Below are 27,440 nucleotides of genomic sequence, written 5' to 3' on the forward strand. Positions count from 1 at the left end.
AAGCTTGAAGGCTGTATGTGTTCAGTAAATGGGATAAATACTTGCCACTATAATGTTTAGAAAACCAATTCCAATGTTCCCTAGTCACAAAAAAGAAGGAAGCATGTAAAAAAAAAAATCTTATTGCTAATTTCTGAGAGAGCTATTAGGTAGTCAGCATCTTCTGAAGAGCACAAATTTAATAAATATTCTTGATCTTTGTTAATATGTGCTTGGATACAGTTGGAACCTGTCAGTGGTGAAACAGTAACTGAATTCTGCAGGTCACTTCACCGCTCTTCTGGCCAAGCCTTCAAAGTGTTCTGTATTATGGGCGTATTAAATTTCAATTTTCTAAAATTGTATATGGGTTAGGGTGTTCTGACAAAGTGTTACCATTTTTTCACATCCCTCCACATTGAAAGAAAGTTTCTGAAAGAACTGTACATTCAACTGTGCAAGCTATATAAACAGAGTAAAATTTTGATACATTTGAGAAAAGTAGATTGTTAACTTACATCAGTGTCTGAAACAGTGACTTTGGAGACTGATTTTATGATACCCTGGGGGAGGATTCTTACAAAACAGCTTCTCTCACAGGTGCAGCGCTTTTAAGTTTGTCTTTTACATTTCTGAGGAGGTAGAGAAGGGCTTATAAGAAAAGATACATTTAGATCTGTCTCACAAGTAGCTGATAATATTGCTTGTTTTCAGTGATGTTCAGGTTAAGGACAACACTGTTCATTGGACCTTTAGAGGCATGGCCTGGAAACAGAATGGCTGTAGTTAGAAAAAGGCAGACTGATGACAGTAGTCACTAATTACCTGGTTACATACCATCGTTTTCATGGCTTGGTTTTGCTGAGATCTATATGCTGGAATTCTCCTCTTGGTGTTATGGTGTTTTGCTTTCTCTTCCTGAGGGACCCTAAGTCTCTGCCTGCTGCTCTAAGGTAGCACTTAAAGCCGCAAGCTGCTGTTGCAGACTAAGCCAAAGATAAACAAACATTCCTTTGACCTGGGAGTGCCAATTTGATGATGCACCAAAAACAGCTGTAAAAATAAATTGCCCTGCTTCTGTTGCTCTTCAGCTGTTGGATGAGAGAAGCCTCCTCCTCAGTCACTCTGCACCCATTGCTTCTGTTGCTACTAGCAGCTTTGTCCCTGTGGGACCATTATTGCTGCTTCTTGCTCGTATCACTAGGTCAAATTTTAACCACATGCCTGCTTGACTGTAATGTATTTTATAACTTAGATTAGTAGCCTCTTCTTTGACCAACTGAGAGTCTCTAATAATTTTTGAATTACTTTAGGGATGGCTGGTATATTTTCAAGTAACTTAAAAAATGGATTTCCACACTTTCCATTGTTAGGTTAATTGGTTTTGTACTCTCTTTAAAAATATTTCCCTAATAATATTAAGCAGTAGTTCTAGAAACGTAATACTTTTTATTAAAATATGGCAGCTGTGTTAAATATGCATGTTATAATAGCAGTTGCTTTCATTAAAGACTATAGGTAAATGAGGCAGCAGGAGTAAGGCATACACCTCCCTTGCAGGTAACCTGAGGAACTCTTGACTATGCTGATGAATTCCTCATTTCTCTTTATTTCCACTCTGTACAGATCAGAATGAAGAACAAAGTCTGGGCTCCAGCAACATTGCAGAACTAAGTCCAGGAGCAATAGACTCTTGCCGAAGTGAGTATCATGCTGTTTTTAACAGCATGATGTTGGAGCGTATGACCACTGATATTAATGCACTGAAAAAGCAATATTCCAGGATAAAGAAGAAGCAGCAACAGCAGGTTCACCATGTGTATATCAGAACAGGTAACATACTGAAACATGCTTTACTTACTTATTTATTACAAGCTGTCTTCATGATAGGAGACAAGGCAAATAATATTCTTTTACATGTAAGTAAATAGAGAAAACAAAAGAGGATACAGCATATAACACATTTGTATTAAAGTGGATGCCACTTCATATACACAAACTGTAAATGAGAAGATGATATTTTTGTTTTTCTTTTGTCAGGATCTGAAGATGACAACCCTGGGATCTTTTCAGGTCCCAGGGACCAGCTGAACAATGGTATTTAAAGGTGTCTTTGCTATCTGGGTGCATTGTGTTGATCTCTCTGATTTAAAAAATTAAATCTTTGGCATTCTTGGAGTTGACATACAGATGCATTGTAAAAAGTGAAATGAGTACACTTTAGTTCAAGGAGCAAGTAGATTCCTAACTGGTGCATATCATGCTAATTTCCCTGAGTTCATCAGGGCATGGCAGATTACAAAGCTTGCTCAAATGTTCTGTTGCAGCTGACAGTCTATGTAGCGCTAATAATGTTGGTGTGAGAATTGAGCTGGAGATCAGTCCACTACTTAGCGTGCTTTAATCTATGTTACAACATCTATTTCCACAACTGGCAAACCGGACAACACTGGGGTTAGCATGAGCAGAGGAGCTGAAGACTTTAATAGGCGTGCAAGCTGAACACAGTCCGCCCTACTCATGCCTTCCCACTTATGAGTCATCTTACCAAGTCAGCATTGAACCCTGCAGATGGATCACTGTAGAGAAGTTTATTTCTCTCTTAGATTTGTTAAACCCATTCTGCCTGGACCATTTGAGTCCATACAGCTGCAACTTTGTATGAACACTAAGCTCATTTATAAGGAATTTTTTTTCAATAGTGGCAAGGTGTCTGCTTTGAACAAAGGCAGTAGCCATGCTGAAACCATGCAAACAGTAAGATGTTGACGCCCAAGAATTGCCAAAAAACCTTTCTAATTTACTGATCATCTTTAGTGGCTGGGTTTGTGGTTTAATCAAACTCTCACCTAATTCTGAGTCTATTGCTCTGGTTTAATCAGGGTACCTAATGGAAATGAGTCGGTGTGTTTTCATCTATTAAAAAATATATTGGCTCATTCTTCAATCACACAGGCCTCATGGAGAGGCTTCTTTGACTGACATCATGTAAGGACTGAATGGCTCCTTACAGTTGGAGGAGAAATGAAAGAGAGGGAGAAGATCAGAGGCTAATATTAATGTTAAGCTTCCAGTTATAGCAAGTATACCATTAACAGTATATACCATTCCTGTGACTATGCAGTTTCCTGTTGTTTGCACTCTTGCAATTCCAAAAATTACAGAATTGTTTTTTGATACCCTTTATTTTCATAGGGTATCTAGCTCAGGACGTACCCCTGGGTAAAAAGCAGGGAGGAAGGCAGGAAAACTTTATTGCACAAGTTTCAGCTTTCTGCTTGACTCCAAGATGTAAGAGAAATTCAGTGACTTTACTAGTCAGCCTACAAACCTTTGCTCTACCTCAGGAAAGGCAACAAAATTGTCTTTGGTGGTAAATTGTAAGAACAGTAATTTGTTTGGATCTTTAACAACACTGTTTCTTTTAAACACTTTCTTTCAGACAAAGGGCCAGTTACCAGCCTTCTGCCTTCTCAGGTAAACTATTCCCCGGTGATAAACCACCTTCTTTTAGGAAAGAAGATGAAGTCAAATAACAGATCTCTCAAGAATGCTGTCATTCACATCCCAAGTCATGCTACAGGGAAAATGTCTCCCCTTCCCCAAGAAGATCTTAAAACAAAACTGAACTCTCCATGGCGCACTCACATACGAGTTCATCGAAAGAATATTGCTAGGGCCAAAGGCCAGCTAGGCTACGGGGATACCATTGGACTGATAGATGAGCAGAGTGAGAGCTGTAAAACGAATAGTCCTGGTGCAAAAGAGGAGACTTCTGCACATGCTGATATTGGAGAAAGAGAAGGTGGTGGTTTGGATGACAGGACTCCCCGAAAAACTGAGAGACAGTCTGCTGAGCCAGTCTCTGAGGACACCAGCACAAACATGTCAGTGGTTCAGCTGAAACTGGAAGCGCTGGAACTCACCTCAGACAGCAAAGTTGATGCTGAGTCAACATCCAGTCAGTCCTGCCAGACACGTTTATCTGAGTCCTCTGCTTCTTCCAGTGACAGTGGAAACCTGGGTAAATCTCCCCAGCCCAGTAACCCAAAGTCGCAAGTCTTCAACCCGTTTCCCAGTGTCAAGCCTCTTCGAAAGTCAGCTACAGCCAGGAATTTAGGGCTGTATGGCCCCACTGAAAGAACGCCAACTGTACACTTTCCACAAATGAGTAAAAGTTTCAGCAAGTCTGTCAGTGGCAACAGTGGGACCAGGAAACGGTGACTTACCACCTGGCGCTTCCTATTTCTGACAGCAAAAAATTGTATTTTATTTTCATGTGTGTGTGTGTATTTGTGTCCCAAAGAGATTCTAAACTTTAATTAAAGTAATGGAGACAAAAGTGGTTACCAGATGTATAAATACATGTCTTTGAAAGTTGTGCTCCTGCGTGGTATGGAATAGATTAGAGAAGATGCACTCTAGCACCCTATTGTAGATTCTGATGGTTCTGTGGTAAAATAAACATTGATTTACAGTGTGAAGAATACTGTTTCTTTAAATCTAGTCCAGACATAAAATTGCCAGCTGCCTTTAACCCTTCAGCCCCTCATGGCTGTCTCCTGTCTCTGTCAAAGCTCTAAGGACAAATTGCCATCTGTTGCAGCAAAATCTATCCATAAAGCATTTTTTATGGCTGTTGTGTAGCTTCTCTCTTAGACCTCATCATCATGCTCTGTGAGGAGCTGGAGAAGCCACAAATAACGGAAGCACAAGCAGCCCTCACAATCAAAATTATCACTTTCAAGCACATTCTTGAACAGCATTTCATGCTTTTCTTTTCGTGGCAGTCCTCTACTGATGTTGTAGTTTATAATGTATAATGTAGTATATAATGTAGTCAGCAAGCATGAGAATAACAGACATGTCTGTCTACAACATTGGCTTGCTCTTTTTCTATTAGTAACTGTTGGAGATTTTCAGCACTGCTAAGTTAGGTATATATGTAGAGTTATTTGAACATTATGACACATCCTGGTTACAGTGGACTTAAAAGCTAGTATGTAGATTACAACCTTTTTATAATTAATTCAGATTTGCCTGCTTGGCAAATACTTGGAAGTATGTAAAATATATGAATGTTCCAAAGTAGTTTAGGAGTTTCAGTCCTATAAATAGAGTGATTAGATACTTAAGGTGCCACTTTTCATTAAAAGCTAGCATATCAGCCACAGAGTAAGTGGATTGGATCCACTGGACTGCTGCAGGATCCATCACTTAGTTCCAGTTTGTTGTGAAACAACATTGGCTAAGCTATAAGCTAAATTTCTACTTCTGACTCGATCCCTTTTGTTCATTTCTCATAACAATTTCTCTGTAGCCTGTGTTTGGATAATTCAACTTCAGGGTTACCAGCTCAAGCACTCAAATTTCAAAAATTCAGGTTGCTCTTAAAATACTATAGCCCTGCCGTATTGTACATACTGACTGTGATTCATTACTTTCTTACTTCCAAGTTTTCCATGATGCAAAATTGCCCTAACTCTAATCAGGAGTAAAAGCAGTAATGATGAATCAGTCACACTGTATGTAATATCTTTCTCTTTTTATTTTTTTGTGTTAAATTTGCAAATTAATATATTGTTGTATATTTATTAATTTATGCCATAAAATCTATAGGATGTGATATCAGTTTTATTGTATGCCATAAATTATAAGCTGTACAATAGACTGTTTACTGTTGTGAGATAATTTTATTTTTATGTTTTATATGAGTGGATAGAAAATAATATACAAGTATGAGCATTATAAATTTGAAATATGTGTAGATCAAATCTTGCCCCGCCTTCTTTTCAGATCGAAGTAGTATTGTCACCAATGATTATTTGTAGCACTGAGTAAATTTAAAATAATGTAGAATTTAGTCACTGATTATGGACTTTATGAGAGTTGTTTCCGCTTTGATTTAAAGGAAACTCACTTTTCAAAATTTCATTGTGAATCAATCTCCCTGTTTTTACCTAGCATTAGTGTACTGCGCAGCTGTATAGTGAACCAATGAAAATAAAAGGACTGTCATTCTGAAAAAAGACTGATAAAATGTCACAAGTGCATGAATTTCAACACATTAAAATGTGATTAAATAATGAAAAGTTAGCAAGCTCTACACAGATACTGGTCTTGTGAAAGAAATGCCAATAAATTACTAGTCCTATAGTTTTAGGACTAGTAATCTAGTCTACGAATACTTACTCAGTATCATCGAGTGTGCTTTGAGGGGCTTGTATGTGGACTGTTTTTGAGGAGAAGGATTGAGGAGATTAAGGAGAAGGAATCACAGCAACTCAGTGCACTAGTTTGCTGTGGGAAAATTTCTCTAGGATGACATTCAATTTTCTTGTCTCCCATAACCATCCAAGGATGTTCCCTGCAAGAGTGAAGAAATCTCTCTGTTGAATGTACATTAAAAGCAGCTTCACTTGGTACTGAGGAGATATGTTCAGAAGAGATCCAGAGAACCAAGAAATGCGTTAAAAATTTCCTTTTTTTTTTTTTTTTTTTTTTTTTTACTAGAGATTCCCATTGGCATATGAGATCTGGGGATGCAACACAGTTTGGAAGAGTGACTTTGCAACTCTGAGGACTTGGGGAACAGTGGTAGTAGGAGTCTCCCTTGCATAAACCTCTGCATTTTGTTCTCCCTAGGGGCTCCTTACACTTTCTTCCATGTGACCAAAAGAATATTTTGTTTTATTTTTAAATTGTTGAAGTCTATTTAAGGAGAAACTACTTGGTTAGGGCCAGACTGACATCTGTTTGTGAGAATGCTTTTCCACTTCCTCAACAGGAAGCTCTCCAGAGATTGGCATTTGATTCTGTTGCAACGATTCTTACGGTCCTGCAACTGGAAACAGGTCTGAAGCTATTCTGAAATTATTCAAAATTGCCTACCCTTTTTTTGATAGAAGAAATCAGTTTTTCAGAATTGCAGGTGGCAAATGGCTGATTTCATCCACAAGTGCATGTAGAGAAACTCTAAGTTTGTATCCTTATCAAAAATCTTACTAGAATGCACCCAAAATAATATAAATGGTTGCTAGAAAGGCAACAAAAAGTTATTTCAAGCTGAAATAAAACACAGCCTTTACAATTATATTTCCATTTCAGGTAAAAGTTCAAGTTGAAAATTTTACAGAGACTTTTAATTTGATTGGAAGGAACTTTCATAACATGCATTTTAAAGCACATGAAATTATTTATACAGATATAATGTAGGTCATCTCACCATTTTGTAGTTCTACCTTACCTTTTGGCAATGAGCTACTTGGTGCTCATCCACAGACAACAGCCATTTGACTAAGTGGCAAGGAGTCAAAGTCATCACCTGATATAAGCTCCACTGACAGCCATTGAAGTGTGAAGAGATGAAAATTCATCTTTTGGGAATGGGACTCCACTGGCAAAGCTTTGCTTGCTCCAGATTTGCTCACCTTTTGATTGCGTGGAGTCCAGCAAGTGCTTTGAGATCTGCAGACTAGCACCTCTAGCCTGGGTGTCCTCAGCCAGCAGGAACTGGTTTTGTGACTAGTTTCTCAAACACCAGGGAACGGCTCTACTTTGACATTTGCTTTCACCTTGCTAAGTGACAGTTTGGTGTCCTTGGGACAAAGTACATGTCTGGTAGCGTCCTAGGTGGGAAGAGTGGATTCAACACTGTCAATGCACATGGTAAGTGTTGTGGATACCCTTCCCTCCCAAAGAGAAGAGCCTTCATGGTTTCCATTAGCTGGAATTTGAGAGATCTTAAAAGTGGTAAATGAAAGCTACAGCATGAAAATCTGCCTGCTCAGCTATGCTGAGGAGCTCAATTGTATTCTGTAAAGCACTTTGACCAACACAAAATATTTAACAACATATAAGACACAGAACTGGAGGTCATCAGAGTTTGTAGTGTAAGATCATGTCAGGTTAGTCAATGACTGGACCTAGACTCCCTCAGCATGCTAGCTGCAGTTTCTGAGGTGCTTAATCCAACACACAACATAAAGCAGCTACTGGATCACCACAGATTTTTTTTTTTTTTTAATCCAAGTATTTATCTGATAAAACCATATCAGACCATATTGGCTTACCACAAATCAGCAGGAAGTGGTGCTGTAGGAGGCAATACACACGAATGGAGAGGTTGGGAGGTGGGAAGGAGCAGCTCTGAGTGCTTTGGGGATGGGAGCTCAAAAGGTGCAAGGAATTTTGGAGGAAAACAAACTTCTTAGATTGCTTTTATATAAACAACAAAGCAAAGGATCAGATAATTGGTGTGCAGCTCCCTTTAGGTTGCGTTCATTTGAACGCAGAATACTTAACAGAACTGGGTTCAAACCATGTTCAGTAACGAGCAAAACACATCTTATATCTAGCTGAGAAAAGTAAGAATTGTGCTGTTGGATAATCTTTGCTATTTTCAGATGCTTATAGGAAAACCTATCTTCTTCAATGAATATATGCAAGTAATAAAAAAATTTAGATTTATGCCAACTAGTTTATTTAAATTTCAACTAGCAGGTAAATATTACTTACAGTGCAAAAAGGAGAACGAAACAAAAAATGAGATGTAGATTCCAGTGTCAAATAGGCCTTGCCTGGTTAGTATTGCTACAAAAGGTCATTTCTTAAATGGTAAAAAAAAATCTTTTCCAAAAAAAATTCCCCTACATCCTTAGCACAGGAAAGGACTTCCTTTCTTTTCCCCCCATACTGCCCTACTTTTTCATTCTCCATGTGCTGAAAGCAGCTGTTACTTGCCTAACATCAGCGGGGATCTGAATCACATAATGTTGTTCACCTGCTTTGCAGCCCAGCAATCATCCCAGCCTGCCCCAGCAAAAGGGAGACAGCAACAGAGAACTTTGAGTCAGTCCGTGGAGGCCCTGTTCATGTGGCAAACCATTAAAAAGGGAGTGAACACCTGAATCCCAGCCAGGATAAGACCAGAGTTGTTTTGCAGGCACACCTGGCTTCACTTGGCCTGTACTGTGAGCCAGATGGGTGCAAGCCAGCTATGGAGAGAGGCTGTAGCTATGATTATATTGTCCCAAAACTAAGCTAATAAGTGCTACTAACAGGAAGGTATGCCAGGCCACTGCTGGATGGAGGTGGCCGAGTAACCACCAGCAAAGCAGCACAGCAGTGCTCTCTACAGCTCTGCAGTGCAGAATTGGATTCTCCAGCCAGCTCAGCCCAAAGACTTTGCAAGCTTGTATCTGCTCAGAGCACAGCTTACAGCAGTTTGCACAGAGTCTTGTGGCCGTATGCACCATTCAGCTACAGCAGTACCTGGGATTTGATCCTCTGCATCCGTTTCGTCAGCAGTAGGCACTGCCAGGCTGGTAAATGGCTGCTGTGTGATCTGTTGCCCTCTTTCTCCTTTCTCTAAAGGGCACATAGAATTTTTCCTTATCATTTATGGTCTTTCTGACATCCTTTATGATTTTTGGTGACGTGAGGAAATTCTTCACACAATGCCTCATATTTTGAATACTGGAGCAGGAGAGACAGACACTTTCTACATCACAGTAGTCAATAGTTTTTGCAATTGTTCCTCTCTGCATTTGAGTTGTTCTTTTCCTTTGTGAACTCCCAACTCTTATTTGCACTCATTGATTCTGGATGCCGGGAGAGTTTACAGAAAGATAAGAACAGTCATGCTGATCTGCTTAGCCTAGGATCCTGCCTCTGACCACTAATGGTAGGAAATGCCTAGGGAAGGAGTCTTGTAGGAACGCAGTGTATCTAGACACAGCCTTCCCCTGAGGCAACTTCCCAGCCTTCAGCCCTCTGATTTCATCTGTGTTACACACATCACACTGTGGTGGGTAGACAGCCAGGCCAGTGGCTCATGTGGGAATCCAGAGCAAGTTGGTGGATTGGTGGGGTGCTGATCTGGGTAGCTGAATGCACAGCAGGGAACAGAAACAGTGGTTCAGTAGCAAAACTTCCTCCTTCACACGAAAAAAAAATAATAAAGACATGATTAAGAATGAAAAGAATAATAAACACCAGAAAATATGAGCCTAAAGCAATAGCTGTTGCTATGAACTTACTTAGGCCTTTTTTTTAACACTACCCTTTGAACAGTCTTTTTGCTGCAAAGTACTTTGTGGAAACTCCCACATATGCTCTAACACATATACACTTAGTGAACTCTAGAATTATCTATATTGTGAAAGTAACTCACGAGACTCAAATAGTGTTCCTCAGAAAGGTTACAGATTATACACCCTCTCTTTCCTATTTGCGACTGGAAGGTAAGTGAACTCAGTGGGCATAAAACTCTGAATTATTTGTGGAGGAGGGGATGGACATCTGTGGTGCTTGCAGTGCCACTGAAAATCCAGGCTTCTTGCTGGAGGGGCCTCTGGTTTGGCCAGACGCAGCAGACCAAGAGATGGCAACATCCAAATGTAATGGTGTGGGGAGGAGAAGTCCGCAGAGGCTGCAGTAGTGAGATGGCATTTCCATACACGCATGCACATTTCATCGGTCTTTTTAGATTTTAAACCAATACCTGATTTAAGTAGTGAAAAATGTATCTTTCAATCTCTATTTACAGTATGTTTGAGAAAATAGAGCTGTGACACAAAACTAGAGGACAGCAGATGAGGAGCCCAAGGAAGGACAAGACAGTCCTTCCAGGCGTAAGGATGGCTTGGGTTTAGTGGAGGAGACCATGACATGGTATTCCATGTCACATATGCTACTGTGGATGTGGGATGTGGCGTGAGAAAAGGTGTCAAGTCACTTGTGGGGGGGGGGAGGGGAATCAAGACAAGTAGCCCATCAAACTCCAAGTAAATTCCAAGTAAATCCATAGGTAAAGCTCCCAGTCATTTCTCAGTGTCACTGTGTGAGATCCTGGAAGAGCAGAATATGCTAAAAGGGGGGGGGGGGGATTAATGTGGCGGTAGCACAGCTGATGTGATGACCACAGAGGGTGTGACTCAGCTACACCGGTTCAACAGGAGAAAAGGGCCGACTTTCCCTCACAGGTAAATTCCTGCTGCGTGCTGGTTTGCCTCTCTGCTGGCTCTGCTAGCACTTTGACCTATGTGGCTGTTCCTGCCCTTTAGTTTCACAGGCCTCTGGACTCCCCACTGCCTGGGAAATGCTATGGTGTTGGCCACAAGGAGTCCTCCAAAAAGGGTAGGAAGTTGGAGTGAACCAGGATCCCACCCCTCAGCCTGAAAGGCTTAGAAATGGGCTGAGAATCCTGGTTTAGGGGCAGCGCTTCAGACAGATTGTGCTGTGGTTAAGGAAGTGCCAGCAGTTCTTCCAAACCGGTTTTTCAGCCCTATTAGGACACACCTAATAGATGTTCCTGTGCTTCTAAGGCTCTCTGTCAATAGTAGTTTCTCTGCCGCGTGGACCTCCCCATGTATGCACACATGTTGCTTTTTATTCTTGCAGATTCCCGTGGCTTTTCCAAATGACACAAAGCCTCAAACACCAGCCCAGAGCCAAAGGCAGGAGCCAGTCAGTGCAAATACACTGCGGAGGGGCTTGTTGGAGTGAGAGAGTTTGGCCAGCGACGAGGGGGCAAGGCTGTTCTTAGGAAAAGGAGGTGAAGTCTTCAGCGGCCATTTAACGCACCTGCGAAAGCCCGGTATCAAAACTGTGTTGGACAGGTGGGCAGACTTTTGGTGGTTAGCTTGCCTGCAATCAGTGATACTCGCTCAAGGAGAGGAGAGCTGAGTGAAGCTGAATGAGATCCTGAACTCGTCATTCCAGCGACCAAAAGCGGTATCAGATATCTTAAAATTGTTTCACAACTGAGATCTGTAATCGCATTTTCTTTACTCTCACAGTGACATCTTTTCATAAAACTATTTAATGATTTTTCTTTCAAATATAGATCCGTTGCTCTGTTTTACCTGCACCAAAATGCAGAAGCAAAATCGAGGGCTTTTTCTCACACTAGCAGTTACGTTAGACGTCCTGCCCTTTTGAACTCAAGATAACCGTAGAGGATAATTTTTTACACTGCGTTTCCGCTGCACTAGTAAACTTTTCACCCAGCCGCAACAATGGTGCTCAGTGTCTGGCCGCCGGGGCGCTGGTGGAGAAGAGGCCTCTCTTCAGCGCGGATAGAGGACTATTGTCTGCACGGCTGGACGCCGGCTGCCACCGTCTCCATCCCGGCTGGCCAGTGCTGAGTCACTGATTTCCTCCCGGACCGGGAGACGTCGGCTCCGCTCACGCTGAAGAGCAGCTTCGTTGGCTGTCGTGTGAGGGGCGAAGAGTCCAGCGCCGCTGCTGAACCCTCCGGGCGGGTGCGGTAGAAAGAGAGGGTCGGTGGGAGATTTCGCTGTTACAGTTTGCAAGGCATAGCAGCATCGGTAGTAAAAACGCTAAAAAAAAAAAAAAAAAAAAAAAGAAAAAAAAAGAAAGAAAGAAAAGGCCTGTGAAGATAAAACGTCGCTAACTGATGGAAATGCAGCACGTTCAGAGCAGGTTTGCAGACGCTGCCGGCACCAGGTCCGTGCCGTTTCCCTCTGCCCTTAGCCCCTACTGTCTCTTTTCTTGGTAGTACAAAGCCACGGCGACCTCCAAGGGGCGATCACTAGATGCCACTGTTGCTCCGCACAAAAGCAGCTACGCTGCCAAAAAGCTGCAGGTCTTAAGGAAGAAAACACAGACATGAGCTCAGTGTTTGGGAAACGTCTCTCGCCTTCGGTCAGGTGCGGAACGGGCTCCCGGCCGGTCGCCTGCGCTTTCAAGCCGCAGCCTTTTGGCGCGATTTCCCTCCTCTTAATAAGTTTGCTGACCCTGAGCACAGTGAAGACCACCATCCAGGGACAGCCTAGCAGTGTCTCTCGGGAAACAGCGTCTCTAGCAATGCAGTAAAACACTGCAAAGAGTCTTCCCTAGAGGCAGAATCATTTTTTTTTTCTTTTTAATCTCTGGAGGATGAGCTGGCAAATGCGATTTAGGCTGCAGGCAGGGGGAGGCAGTTTGCTAGATTCGCTGTGTGCCTTGTAGAGGTTTATTTCATCTTACCGCATGCTGCCTGACAGGGGAGAGTCTGTGGAGAAACCGCGGCTCGAGCGCGTGGATCCTGTGCCCTGAAGAGCTACCTGCTGCTGCGGACAGCTGGAATTTGCTGTCCGCCTGCCACAGTCCGTTCCGACGTCTCGGGTCCGCGCGTACCCCAGACACCTCCTTTGCCGTATGAGCTGAGCCTTAGACTTTCTGGCCAGGTTTTCAGGGGCGTGCTTTGCGAAGGGTCGCGAACAGACCCGTGCCGAGGCACGCAGGCTCGGCCAGGCTTCCTGAGTGCGCGCGGCCCCCGGCCACGGCCAAGCGGGAAGCGCCGGCCGAGCGCCGCTCGTCTGAAAACAAACGCCCTCGATCCCCGTAAGGGCTTAGGCTCTCGGAACAGGACCAAGATGTTGTTAAGATGCTTAAAAAGAAATACAAATCCTTGCTCGGCTACTGCATGGCAACAGAGGCCTGGGCCCGCTGTAAAAGTCCCCTGCAAGCTCCCAAAGCCCGCTGCAAGCTGCCCTAGAGCTCTGCTCTTCGCTGTTTCCTGTGTCCCTTGACAAATCTGCGTGTGAGTGAAAATCTAGTCAAAGCAAGCTGAAAAACTGACTGTGATTGACTCTGGGATCTGGCTGGCACAGCTAGGGCTGCTGCTTGCCATTCGGCAATGAGCCTCAACGCAGAGCGTGTCTTGATGTGCCTGAGCCCAGCCAGAAACCTTCCGATTTTGGCCATTACATCAAGATATGCCTTTAGCTCTCGCCAATGTGATTAGTCCAAAAATGCCTGGGGACACTCAGCAGCTGGTTGTTTTCAACCTCCATTTGAGATACGCTTCGAAGAAAGGCATCATTTCCCAAATTGCTTTTATCCTCAGAGCTTGTTTTTACCTTCTACAGCCTGGTGTTCTGACCCAGGGACGTCCACAGTCGACCAGTGTCCCCGAGCAGTTCCTCTCAACACCTTCCATCCTGGTGTAGTGTCTTAACTATTGGGCTGCCGTCTGTTTTGGAGTACATAGGGGGCATTTTCTGTGCCTCCTCTTGAGGTGGCAAAGCTGGGCAGACCCAAAGTCAGCTTCCAGGGAGTAGAAATGTGGCTTCATGCCAGGGGATTTCATCCTGTGGGCTGTGGCTTCGTGAGAGTGAATAGAGGAGGAAGACACTGAGCTCTTCAAAAATTACGGGCAAGAGTCTGCTGTTTCAAAGAGCAGCTATGGATGGGTCTGTACATCACTTGGAAAGGCTGCCAACCAGAGACAGCAGAAAAGCCCTATCCTAGTGGTTGGAGCACTCAGATGGGAAAAGGAACATCTGCAACACCTCCAACACATGCGTGTGTTTGGATTTTATATTATACAGTAATTATAGAAAAAGGGGAGCGACCTAGTGTGTGGGCAATAATCTTTGCCTAGGGCTTATTTATTTAGATTAATGAAAAAATGCACCCAAATATTCTAGGTGCCAGTGAAAATATATAAATATATATGCCAGTTAAATATACATCCTACATTTAGAATAACCTATCACGACCCAATTTGCTTCTCTGTTTCTATTTGCCAGTCTAAGCAAAATCTGGGCAAGATCTGGGTAACTTTGGCTAAGGGAAAGACTGACCGTGCTTTACACTAGGTGAACTGAAATGGTTACTGAGACGGGGTTGGGGAAGAATGAGTGGATGAGAAAGGGAGTGGAAAAGTGGCTATTTTTTTCCCCAATCCATATTTTGGCATATTTTAGCATATTTTTTTTTCCTTCGGGGACGGACACGCAGTGCATTAGGTGTTTAACTGATGTGTTTGTACATTACAGGAATTGCCATTCTGCAGGGAGGGCAGCGCTGTTGGGTCTCCGAAGCCCTGCATGGCTCTAGCAGTGGGTTAGAGGAACCAGCGTGCTACAAGCACCATGCTCCTGCGAGGTCAGAATTGGGGAAATTTGGTATCAGCAGAGAAGTGAATTGGAAACAGGTTGAAGCCGTCACCGTGCCGATCCGATGGGCAGGTGATGTGTTTCTTACCATGCTCCCCTGCCAGCAGGTTACCACGCAGTGACGCTCATCTCCGTACTGCCAGCCAGACTAGCAAGCCTCTAAGCCCTCGTGATCCCCAGGAAAGGAGCTACTCCACACCGAAATCTGCTTTCGCTTATGCCCTCCTCCAGGCTCTCTGTGACAAACAGGTCAGTGGCTGCAAGTGTGGTTTCATAAAGTTTTCAAAGGCATCTTAGTGGATTACTCCACTTAATATTTGCATAGAAGTAACATGCTCAGGAATATTTCTTTTTCCTTCCTTCCTTCCATCCTTTTTCTCTCTTTCCTTTCTCTCCAAACGGATCAACAGCATTTTTCACAGTTGTTTTTTAAAAAGGTGCACAGTGACACCTGACCTGGAGATGGTTTCACTTATTCAGCTTTCCCTTCCGTATTAATTTCTTCTTACTCCTGCACCAGGTTTGCAGCTTGTCTCCAGGCTTCCAGGGGAAATTACGGAAAGAACTGTATGATTTCTCTCTCTTCCAAAGCACTACGGCTACGTCTGGTACAAAAAAGGCCATCTTTGACACCTATGCTCCTGCTCTGAACTAGTCACAACTTTGCTTTTTTTTTTTTTCTTTCGTGTCTGTATTTTTCTCTTCCTCAGGATTTATGGTCTTTCTCTTATGTTGCAAGCTCTCACAGTTAGATATCAAATCACTATCTTGGGTTGGCTATCACTGCAAAAGAAAATCTCAGTTTTCTTTACATAACCTTACAAAACAAGATAATGTGTTTACAGCTCTCTTGCATATAAAGAAGACTTCGAGAAGGTTGTTGCCAAAAGTGTGGACATCAGAAGCGAAAAAGGCCTCCAAAGTTATTAACAATATTTGAATCTGGATGCCTTCAGAGGCTGGAAGTATGGTTTCTGAGAAATTGGGTGTTGCAAAGAGCTATCCTATCCTTGAAAACCAGTGATGATTCCAGTTTCCAGCAGCAAGTAGAACAACAGCCAGCAAACCTGCCTCCTGAAGGCAACTTTTCTCAGAGGAAGAGGAGCTGGAGAGTGTGGAAGGTGGGAGCGAAGCTCCAGCCTGGGAGCTGGGCAGGGCTCTCCTCCTCCCTGCTCTGCTGTCCTCCGGTAGAACAGTACCAGTAAGAGTACACCTCCGAGACTGCACTCCTGTGCTCATTTTACTCCAGTAAAATAAAACTCATTCGAGGGGATTACTGAACAGCTAACGTTGCTGCAGAGCTAATCGCAAGCTCACCTTTAAAATCACTCAGTCTAGGTTTATTTCACCGTGGAGCGCAAATGGTGGGCGCAGAGCAGACGTAGGCATTGGGCCTTTGCTGCAGTCAGAACTATCTGAGTAGTAAATGAGTGAGATACAGATTTTTTTCTTTCAGAGGTGTGTTGGGCTCCCAGGTTCTGTTGGAGAAAACGGAAAGCTTTGATGAAGGTGCTTTGAAGATGATGAAAAGAGCCATCCCATATGTGTAGAAATAAAAAGAATTCCTTCTTTTATCTTCTCGCTTTCTAGCACAATGGACGGACTAATTGGGAATGGGACTGCTAAGCTGCATCTTCATTATTCACCAGCTTTAAACTCCATCCAGCATCACAGAGTAGAGAATAAGTCCTACTTGTTGTTACTGTTTTTCTGTCAGAAAGAACATGTGCCCACATCATTTTCAAGCTCTGCCATTCACATATGCAGATCATTACAGATGAAACGTGTCCTTGATGTTGTTTTGCTCATTACTCCCATATAGAGATGGACTGGGGCAGGGAATGCCTTGTGCATTGTAACCCAAAGTTATTACTCTCAGAATAAGTGTTGCAATATGAGTATGTTGTCTGAGCTGTATTTCCAGCCTCTTTTCTTTCAGCTTTTGAAATCATATGTAATGTTGCTGCAATGTAGATTTTTAGTTTGCTTGCTTTGCAGACTCTTGTTTGAAGTTACCCCCGCCCGGGATGTGAAGTGGATGTCAGCTTAGGTCCTTGCCTGCCTTCAAATTATGGTCTCAGATGAGGAAGAGCAGCACAGCAGCTGCACAGGAAGCTGTGCAGGGCACTGGTGGAAGGAAGAGGATTTGTGGGGGAGAGCATCCCGGCGGTGTCAAGCCAGCCAGGAACCGCCACCATCAATGACACAGCTTCTGGGGAAAGGGTGTTCCAGAACTGGGATCCAGCCCTGGCGGCAGCTGGACATTGGACCACCCTGAGATACCACATCAGGATTTAGTCCATGACTAGAGTTCTGAAAAGTAGCAATTTGAGAAAAAATTGAAATACCAGTGCTGAGAGCTAAATGGAAAAACATAATCAGGCTGATGAACAAAATCTCTGTATCTGGCAGGCACAGATCTCTGTGCAGAAAAGCTTAAGAGCTACACAGGGGAAGGTCTCTGTAACGGTGCATATCTAATATCTGTAAAAAAACCAGAGAGTTGTGCAGTATATTTTTGAGCACTGTCTATTGGCACAATAATCACTAACAGATTATGCATGTAAAAACGTATAGTACTGAATGTAAAAAGATCAGTGTGATTCCAGATCATAAGGTATAGAAATGTCAGGAAAAAGTAGACCAGTATTTCATAAGAAAAGAGATTGAAACGTTTTGGACAGATTATGCTAGATTTAGTGAAAGTGAAATAAAAAATCTAAAAGTGTTGACAACACCTCACACTCACGTTTGTAATGAGATGTTGTGATTTTTAGTTTCTATTTTAAAAATATTTACATTAGGTGATCTAACTCAAATTGTATGGATGTCCTACATTAAAATAAAACTTCATCAGTTGACTTGGAACACTCCAATCTTGTGGCATTTTCCCTTTTGGAGAACTGTCGGGTTCTTTTCACTCCCACAACTTCACTGTTCGAGGAGGAGGAGGAGTTCCGTAACCACTTGTCCTTTTCTCTATTTGGCACACGATACACAAGTGCATTTCTGTAAACATTATTTTGAGCAATAAGCAACCCACGGAACAGGCTGGCCTCTGGCTTCTGCTAGCTGGGGGCTGAGTACAACAAAAACTTCAGTTGCCTGCAGAGTGTCTACTCTGATTCAGCTGAAACCTAAGGCAGATCTTTGTCCTTCGTAGAGAGCACTAGTGCTTTTTGTTATTTGTTGTTGTTGTTTCTAACAAAGTCAGAACTGAACCAAAATTGCAAGTTAGGCTGCTCGGAGATGTGCAAAATGAGATGCAACTGGCAAGAGTACAATACACAGATTAAATAAACAAGGAAGTCATTAAGGGACAGAGAAGCTCCAAAGGGATAGAGTGGCTTTTCATTTGAGGAAGAGTAGGTATATAAGCGCTCATTTTGCAGTAATTTTGACCCTTCATTTCTGCAATAAGCCCTTGTGAAAGGAATGTCTTTTGTCAACTGTTTGCTGTGACTTCAACAGAAAACAATCTGTCTCTTTTTCCTTCATGCTCACAGGCATCTCACGTTCAACAGAATGCATTCTGACTTGGATCCAACTATCTGGCAAATTTAGAGAGAATCTGATGTTATTCAATATTTCACAATGGCACCAAAAAGAAATTTATCAGCACAGTGATACCATGTAATTAACAAGCTGCTAGGAAAGGAACACCACTGAAACAGGTGAGAAGAAAAGCTATTGCAATACATGGCTGGATCTTTCGCAGGGGAGGTGAGGAAAGTTTAAGCTGGGAAGGAGATGTCTTGCAATATAGAAGTAGGAGAAAATGGAAAGGAGGGAAAATGTATCCAAAAAATAATAGAAACAAAAATCAACCAAAACTAAATTACTCATTTCTTCCACATGTTCCTCTGTTTTGCTTGCCTGATGAGCCTTGTCAGGCAACCAGACCCAGAGCTGGCTGAACCAGAGTGTCTTTGTTGTCTGAACATGTCTGTCTTTTTTTGCTCGGGATTCTTTGGCGGGGACATACATCTAGGGATGCTCCGAGGACATCTCTTCTCCACTGCTAATGTCCAGCACAATTGTAGCCCCCTGTTACATGGCTTTGGAGATCCAGTGCTGCTACAGGGCTTCTCTCTCTCCCCTCTCCAGACTGGCTCCCTTGCTCCTAAGCACCCCAAACGAGCAAATGATGAGACTTGCTCCAGAAAGCAGACTTGGAGCCCCAACTTGCTTCAGATGTATGTCTTAGAAAATGAACTATGAGGAGCCACTGTAAAGGCCTAGACCAGAAGTTCCCACCCTGCAGTCCAAGAAGAGCTGGCAGGTCATGCAGCCAGCAGCAAGGCTAATCTCATGCTGCTCTGAGGTGCCTCCAAAAGCATTTCAGTATTGCATCACATCAGATAAATCTTCAGATTTCAAGTCATGACTGGAACAGAACTCAGTATGGTTCTCCTTGCCATTCCTCTTTTTCTGAGCATTAGTCTACATAAGTTCAAAAGTTCTTGTTTTTTGATTTTGTTTTTGTTCTTTTTTAAATTAACTCCTATTATGTAGCTACAGTGTTCTGGTCACATAGAAATAAAACTGATGGTTTTCTGAGGGATTTATAGTTGGTCTCCTGTTTTCTGGTAAGACCTCCTGTTTTCTGAAGTTCACATAAAACTTGGCCAAAGCTGTGAGCAGACTGTAGGCCAAAACATCAAAGATATGGGGTTTTGTTAAGCTCATTCCCCTGAGATATTTTTTATCAGTGTGAGATTTGCACTTGACTCTTTCGAGTATTAGGAAAGATTTCTGCATCTCTCAGGACAGAGGATCAACACACTAAGCAAGGAACATAATATTCATATGTTTTCTGTTAGATTAATCTCCTAAGACACCAAAAGCTTTGTTAACTTTACATCAAAGGGGGTCGTGTTTCATACAGTGAAGAACTTGATATCGAGGAGTGGCTTTAACAGTTGATTTTTGTCAGTGCTCTGAGAACAGATTCCTAATGTGTTCTACATCATTCATGTGCTGGTGCTGCTTATGGAGCCATACTAGGTGGGAAGGTGCAAAGGCCTAGTAATCTCAGAAAGTGTCCTTTGGGAATCAACTTTAAAGAAATTTGACCCAGTAACAAGGGTGGGAAAACAGCGAGCTGTCCAGGAAACTTCTCACTGTATTTCAGTGATGCATGTTCTCCTAGCACCTTCTGAATTCAAGTTCTCCCTTTGCCACAATGCTTGCCGGAATAACATTTGTCCCTGAAAGATGTGTCTGGCCCTCCCATGTTATTAAGGCCCAAATATTCATGCAGAGAAGGAGAGGAGCATTTTGTTTCCTATGTGGTTTTGTAGAAAACGTGGCTGTGCTGGGCACTATGGAAACATCTCATGACTACCACATCTGTAGAAAGGGTTGTCTTGATGTTTACCATGCTCCAAAGTCACACTGGTGTGAGCCAAGATGTAGGAAGTGGAAAATAAGAAACAGAAGTACAAAAATTGAAATACAAACAGCATAATTGCAAAGCTTTTAAAACACATGGAGAAAAATTAAGAGAAGAACAGGCTTATTTCTAGTTACTGCTTAGATTACACACAAAGGCTCTTTTCACTCTGTGAGATGCACCTAACTATTAAATATTCACAGCTACCTGCCTGTAGATTTTAAGCATTCCTATAGGTTCTTTCTACTGAAGAAGACTGAACCTGTGTCATTTTATATTTCAGATAATCTTGTTTCCCTTCTACTCCCAGCTGTGGATGTCTAGATGCTTGCCTCAGACAGAAAGGAGGCTTGACCTTCCACCAACCTGTCCAGAACATGCAGAGCCAGAAAGTGGCTGCTCTGGTGCTCAGCTCAACACCCATATAATTGCCTGCCCACCCCTCAGAGTACCCGAAGGACTTCGTGGCAATAAAGGGTTTGGGGGTAAGCGACCGTCTCCCTCCTAATCCTACTTCTGAGGAATAAAGTGATATTTTCCCCTGAATCTTCCCCTAAATCTGGCTTTTTCTGTGCCGTTTTTATACTTAGTCCTGATTTTCACTCCATTTCTTTTTTCAGTCTCCATGGGCTGTTGTCTTCCTATGAAGACATGAATCTTTGTGGATCCTCATGTCTGACAAGTTTTAAACGGAGTTTGCCTGAGAAAAACCTTGACATTTTTCTTTTGCCTTCATATACACTTACACGTACTCTCACTAGGAGTGATTTTTTTTTCATGTATCATGGAATTTTCTATTGGTTTAGTACATGCCAACTGACAGTTTCTGTTCAGACCTTCTACTGTCATGTTATCATGTTATGTTATGTCATCAGTGTCTAATTTATAGGAAAAACAGGGCTTACCGATGTTCCAGATGACCTGCTAGTTACTGGAAGCAATCATATCTCCTGAACAGTTTCTGTGGGTAAAGCTGCTGCACTGTGCATGGAATAGTTGGCTTCTTTTTAGGTATAGTCCTTTTCTATAGACTTTTTATAAAAACATTTGAAAACAGATTTTATTTCTCAGAAAAGCAACAGCTCTTCCAAAGACTGAGTATTACTTAGTGTTGTTTTTGTTCCCTTAGTCTGTGCAGTCTATCACTTGCCTTTCAAACCTCCAGGCGCAAAGGGCTTTTTCTAAGGCTGGATCAGGTTCCACTTCCAAGTTTTTTTTTTCTTGGTGTTTGTTCTTTGATTCCTATTCTAATTCTCATTATGTATATTTGAATCAAAAGCTCAGATTCAGATAAAAATGCCAAGTTTCTATCCCTTACGAAACAGGTTTAGCTCAGCTGGTTAGAGCGTGGTGCTACTAATGCTAAGGTCATGGGTTCAATCTCCATATAGGCTATGCTGAGGGTTGGACTAGATGATCTCCAGAGGTCCCTTCCAACCTTACCATTCTATGAAATTACTATTCTATGAAACAGGGATCTTTTGAAAGTTTTATTCTTTCTAGGAGTGCAATGCTATCCAAATCTCTATAGCAGCATGTGTAGATAGGCTCACTTTCTCCAGCTTACTTAGCTTGAAGATGTCACCTTTGCCTCAAGGGTTGCTGAGCAGTGGGAGGGAGGGAGGAAGCCACTCATGCTGTTAACACTTCTGCTTAGTCAGTCTTCTCGTTAACCAGCTGCAATAACTGGCCTTTACCAGATTTTTTTATAGGCATTATAGGAATTTTTTATATGATAGACAGTGCCTCTTATAGAGACAGATATTCCTGAAGGTTATCTGTTGGGAAGGGTTTTTCAGGGTCTTTCCAGTTTCAAGCAGTCATCGTTGAATGGCATCCTTGTGGCTACTCTGGAGATCAATGAACGGCCTGTTTTAGTTAAGGAATAAATTCCACAGCTGGAAAATGTATGGACCTCTGTATATCATGATTGATATCTTTACTGTTATTGCTACAGCTGTAGTATGCTATGGGATCAAGAAGGATTGATGAAATTGGCATTTCATTATGACAAGGCTGCTATTGATAGTAAATGACAACCTGAGAATTTGCAGCACAGTCTGAAGATTACCAGCATGGAAATTACTGATGTTTTATAGTTTGAGAGATACAGATATAGAGAATTTAATTCACTTGGTCAATATGACAGTGAGCCAAAGACAACCAGAAGCCGAACTCAGACACCATCATTTCCAGGCTCACATACAACCTTAAGAAATGTTTCTTTGCAACAGCCGATTCAAAACAAAAAGATCCCTCTTGGGTATAAGCTGGTAACCTCTGAACTGCCCCTAAGTGGCACTGTCTTTCAGAGATTTTTACCATTTTGTAATAACTGTGGGATTCTGTTCCTTCCAGTGGCTGATTGATTATATGTTTTGTTACTAGGGTACTAAAGCTGGAACTATCAATTTTATATCTGTTTATTTACTTAAAAAACACATAACTGAACACAGGCTAAGATGTGCCCTTTTGCTGAGAGTTCTGCATTCAGTCATGCTTTTGATATGTTAGTTATAATCTTCCACTATTTCACAATATCTGGATGGTCCTGTATCTTATATGAACAAACTGATTTCTCCTGAGCATGTCTCCACAAAAATCTGTTGTTGTAATCCTTGCCCTTTGAAACGTAAGTTGTGCACAGACTATTCTATTATGTGCAATTTCCTACAAATGGAAAGTTTCAGGTTTATTTCTTTTCTAACTTTAACTAATTTCCCTCAGCTTGGACTGTTTCTCATCTCTATAGAACTTTACTGTAGTATGTTTCCATTTTTTCTTTAAAATTCAGTTGAAAATTCTTGATTGGAACAAAAGAAAATCCTTCCTAGTTATAAAATTGTGGTGGTCCTAAGAATACCAGGGTATCTGACAGCTTAAAGGCAAAATTCTCTCCTCTGACTTAGCCAGCAGGAGATAGAGATTTTGGCTTAAGATTTTGATGCTGCTCCTTACTAGGCAGATGTTCCCTACTGATTTCCAGGGGAGTTCAGGAATGGTAGAAGAAGGGAGTGCTTACCTGGGGGCTCACCACATGAAGTTGATAAGAGAATTTTTCTTCAAGCTTTCACGTTTTCTTGAAACTACTTAAACTGTGCCAATGGCATAAATGAATCACTCTTTACTCTTAGTTAAATGGTAATGAGTAGTGTGAATGGTATGTAATTGTGATTTTCCACTTTAGAAAATCTGTTACTGAGAAGGGAGTAGTCATGTGTCTTCTGCTGCACTTGTTAACACCTTAAGGTGTTAAAAATGGCCAAATTATGCATTTTTTGAGGAGAGATAACTTCCACTGGAGCAAACAACAGTTATGTAGGAGCCAGAAGTGTAGGATGCCATTCAAAATCCTTCCAAGAAAAGAACAGTGACTGTCAGCTAAAATGCTTTCAAAGAGGAGGCTTTACTGGGTTTGTTCCTGCTAAGCGTTAGTGGAGATTATTATTATTGTCTATGTACTTCTGGGATGGTGCTTATCATTTTCTGAGGTTTTGCCATTCTGTTCATAGCAGGGCTGATTTGAATTTTTATCTATGGGCTGTGGTTTCATGAGTTTAAAACGATGTCTGTTTTGTATCTTTAGCCCAGGTTAACTACACTGAACTCCTTTGCCTCTGTGCAAGTGTAAATAATTAGCTTGTCTTGATAGTTCTCCTTTCCTTCGCCCCTCCAAAATTTTAGAAATATATTCTATATTATTTGGCGATTTACAAATCCAACCTAGAAAGAGGACTGAACAGGAGATAGACAGCAGTGCTGAGGTATTTACCTTTCTTGACACACTGAGCCTCCAGCTATACCATCTATTTATTTCGTCCAGTATGCCTGCTCACTCTTCTGTTAAACTTAGTCCAAACTCAAAGATATTTTTTCTTTGATCTCCTCTTTCCAAATTTCAGAGCTTTAACAAAAATGGATAAAGGACATTTTGCTTGGTACAGTGAGGTGGGGAAGTCAGAGAGAAAAACAAAAGGAGATTATCTAGGGGAATAGAAAAAAGATGGAAATATTTCTGAGTGTAAACTATATGGATCCTGAAAACCTATTAAAGTCTGATACAAAATGTTAAAATAAAATTGCAGGGAGTTGAGAAGTAAAGCTGTTTGAACTGTTTGTTATACTCTGCCATATATTATAAGCTTAGAAGAAACCACTGTCATGATCCTATCTGATTCCCTGTCTAAGATATTCATAAGCCTTCGCCCTTTGAACTAGACCAGACCACACTCACAAGTCCACCCAGCCTTGTTTTCCTGTGAAGCCAATTTCCAGGGATGTACAGTCTCCACTGAGAATGGCAGTTCCAATGGCTAGATATCTTCTCCTGATAGAAGGGTGGACCTTTTTTTCTGAATTCATCTAAATGGAAATTCCTAACATTGGCTCAGAGGAGAAGTGCTTTCCAGTAACAGATCTACCCATGCAGGTATGTAGATACCAACTACTTTTAGCTTTCCTTGCCCTAAACTAACTAAGATAGCCCTTGAACCTTTAGCTATTCTCAGAGCTCATCTCTGAATCTCCATGCAATTAGGCCTGACCAAGCAAAAACTGAAAGAAACCCGTTGCAGACTGGCCTGCAACACAGTCAGAAGGGCATAATCTTATAAGGTGGAAAAAAATGAGTTCAAAACCATGTTCTCTATCAAGGGAGCATGAGAAGCCCTGCGGCTGTGTTCTGCGCAAAGTACTACCCGGTAGATGTGTCCTGAGGAGGTCCCATCAGCCAAATAGGTATTTATTTCCTCATCTACCTGTGAATTCTGCTGTGCCTTGTAAATCAGGACTTTAGGTTTATGTGATTTAGAAACCTGGAAATTTCTGGGTTTTACTGGAAGAAGTGTTGATATCTACAACATTAACTGGCAGCTGAGGTAAGATTTAGTAACTGCTCATAGGACTTAGATGACAGTTGTTGGTGTCTGTGTGGTTTCTAAGACTCTCAGCTTCATTTTTCTCTTTTTTTTTAGTCATTGTTGAAAAATGTTAACTGGTGTGGGGTAAGTACAGATCCATACAGGACTGGAGAGTCATTTGAGAGTGATTCTCCCAACTTCATTTACATGTAATTTAGCCAGTCTCTAATTCACTTATGCTGTGTCATGTTCCCTTGATGCTGTTCTAACATGTTAACCAGTTGCTAGTAATACAAACAAAATAATGGCCTTGCAGCCATTTATGATGTGTTGTCTCAGTGCTCTTACCTTTGTCACTCAAACTAAAAATCTCATATGAAAAATTATAGCAGGATCTATTTTCTGCTGTCCTGTGCGGATCAGTATTAACTATACTACCTTCTCAAAGGGAGGATACACTTCCTATACTGTCAAGGATATACATCCTACACAGACAGATGGTTCTGGGGAGCTCTAGCAGCTCTCTTGGCTTCACCTGGAGACAGACAAGAAATGATGTCAGCACACACTCGCAGAGGACTTAGCTTTCCTTCAAAGGAGTACTGACTAAATTCAGTTGGATTTTATGAATGGAGTAAAGCTAATATGAGGCCTGTGTGAGTAAGGCAAAGTGTTAGTCCTGTGTTTTGCTTTTCTGTGATATGAACAAGGTGCTTTATTTCATTTTGTGAAGGCTGGAGCAGTTAAGCTATGACTCAACTCAGGTGAAAAAATATTGCCCAAGATGCTTCTGTGGAACAGGGGAGTGCTCAGGTTCTGCTTCTGTGCAAAGGCTTTAAGTGACCTTGCTTTGTGCTAAAGAGTAGGGGGTTTGAGCTATCCTGGCTGTCTTTGCACTGTAAGGGATTAAGGGGCACTTCCGTGTGCTACATGCTGGTAGAAGTGGAGGGGTAGCTACCATCACAGAGCGGTGGAAGGAGGGTGGTGCTCTGTACGCTGTCAGCTGCTCCTGGGGACCACAGAATCACAGATGATTGAGGATGAAAGGGACCTGTGGACATCATCTAGACTAATCCCCCTGCTCAAGCAGGGTCACCTAGAGCATATTGCACAGGATCGTGTCCAGGCAGGTTTTGAACACCTCAAGAGAAGGAGACTCCACAACCTCTCTGGTTGTGCTCTGGCAGTAAAGAGTAAAGAAGTAAAGTTTTGAAGTAAAGAATGATGTAAAGAAGTTCCTCCTCATATTCAGATGGAACATCCTGTGTTTCAGTTTGTGCCCATTGCCTCTTGTCCTGTCACTGGGCACCACTGATCTGGGAAAAACAGTCTGCCTGTCCCCTAAAGCCAAGATGTTCTCTATGTAACAAGGGTTTGGGCCGCCTGGATGCTGTGTCACCTCTTAGACATTGCTCTCTGCAATGCATCCACACTGTCCTTAGAGAATGGTGGAGATCTGACCCCCTTAGCAGCCTTTGCCATGAGACTAAGGTAGAAGACTGAAAGGAACCAAGCCTACCTCGTTTAGTGTAGAAAAGGGAAAACAGAGACAAGAAAAGATATGGGAGGATTTAAGTCTTCAAGGCTGATGCGTTTGTAAAGGGGTTAGGAAAGAGTTGCTCTTTTCCCAAATACACAATGCATCACTTTCTAAAGCAGCAATGCCAACATTTTTCTTCAGCAGTATAGTGCTACCATTGTCAGGAATCCTTTCTGTTTTGGTCTATTACGGAAACTCCTTTTCTTAAATTTGCTAGCCATAAAACTCTACCTTTGTCTTGTTGTCTTACCAGTTTTTTACAGTTCATAGTTCCTAATCTGTCTTCATTGTTATCAATTTCGCCTTTCTTCTATTTCTTCTTATTTAAAACATGTTTTTGGTTTCCTTTGCTTTCCTTCTAAGTCAGGTTATTTTGTAACCAGCACAGCCTTCTTTCCCAATTGTGGTATTGTGGCTTTCTTAGCATCTAGTAAAATGTTCTTAAACATCTCCTAATTAACATTTTTCTGTTTAGAGTCATCTCCCAACTGACATGAGTTAATTGTTTTCAGCTTGGTAGAAAGTTGGCCCTTTTCAAGCCCCAAGGATGTATATAGTTTCCTGGTTTGGACTCTGTTCTACTTACACAGAACAAAGGTAATCAAACCATGATCGCTGGCACCTAAACTACCACTAACTTCTAGTTCTGTGAATGGTTCCTGTGTCAATAGGAGAGCTAAATATAAATCCTTCCCATGTTGAATATAATATTTGAACTCAGTTGTTGCCTATGATTCTCAGAAATGAAGAAAAAGTTC

The 27,440-nt window shown here is 41.9% G+C and overlaps 1 protein-coding gene across 2 annotated transcripts in view; it reads left to right on the plus strand.

The window, feature by feature from the left end:
- TBC1D30 (TBC1 domain family member 30) overlaps nt 1-5,986 on the plus strand; it is a 56,826-nt gene extending 50,840 nt beyond the window's left edge. For both annotated transcript variants that reach the window (XM_062567598.1, XM_062567599.1), the window contains 2 exons: nt 1,606-1,812; nt 3,422-5,986. In XM_062567598.1, the coding sequence (XP_062423582.1) occupies nt 1,606-1,812; nt 3,422-4,203 (989 nt within the window). In that variant the 3' untranslated portion in view covers nt 4,204-5,986. The remainder of the gene's footprint in view (nt 1-1,605; nt 1,813-3,421) is intronic.
- The last annotated feature ends 21,454 nt before the right edge of the window (nt 5,987-27,440 follow it).

This window comes from Rhea pennata, chromosome 1 (assembly GCF_028389875.1).
Source record: "Rhea pennata isolate bPtePen1 chromosome 1, bPtePen1.pri, whole genome shotgun sequence".
NCBI lineage: Eukaryota > Metazoa > Chordata > Aves > Rheiformes > Rheidae > Rhea > Rhea pennata.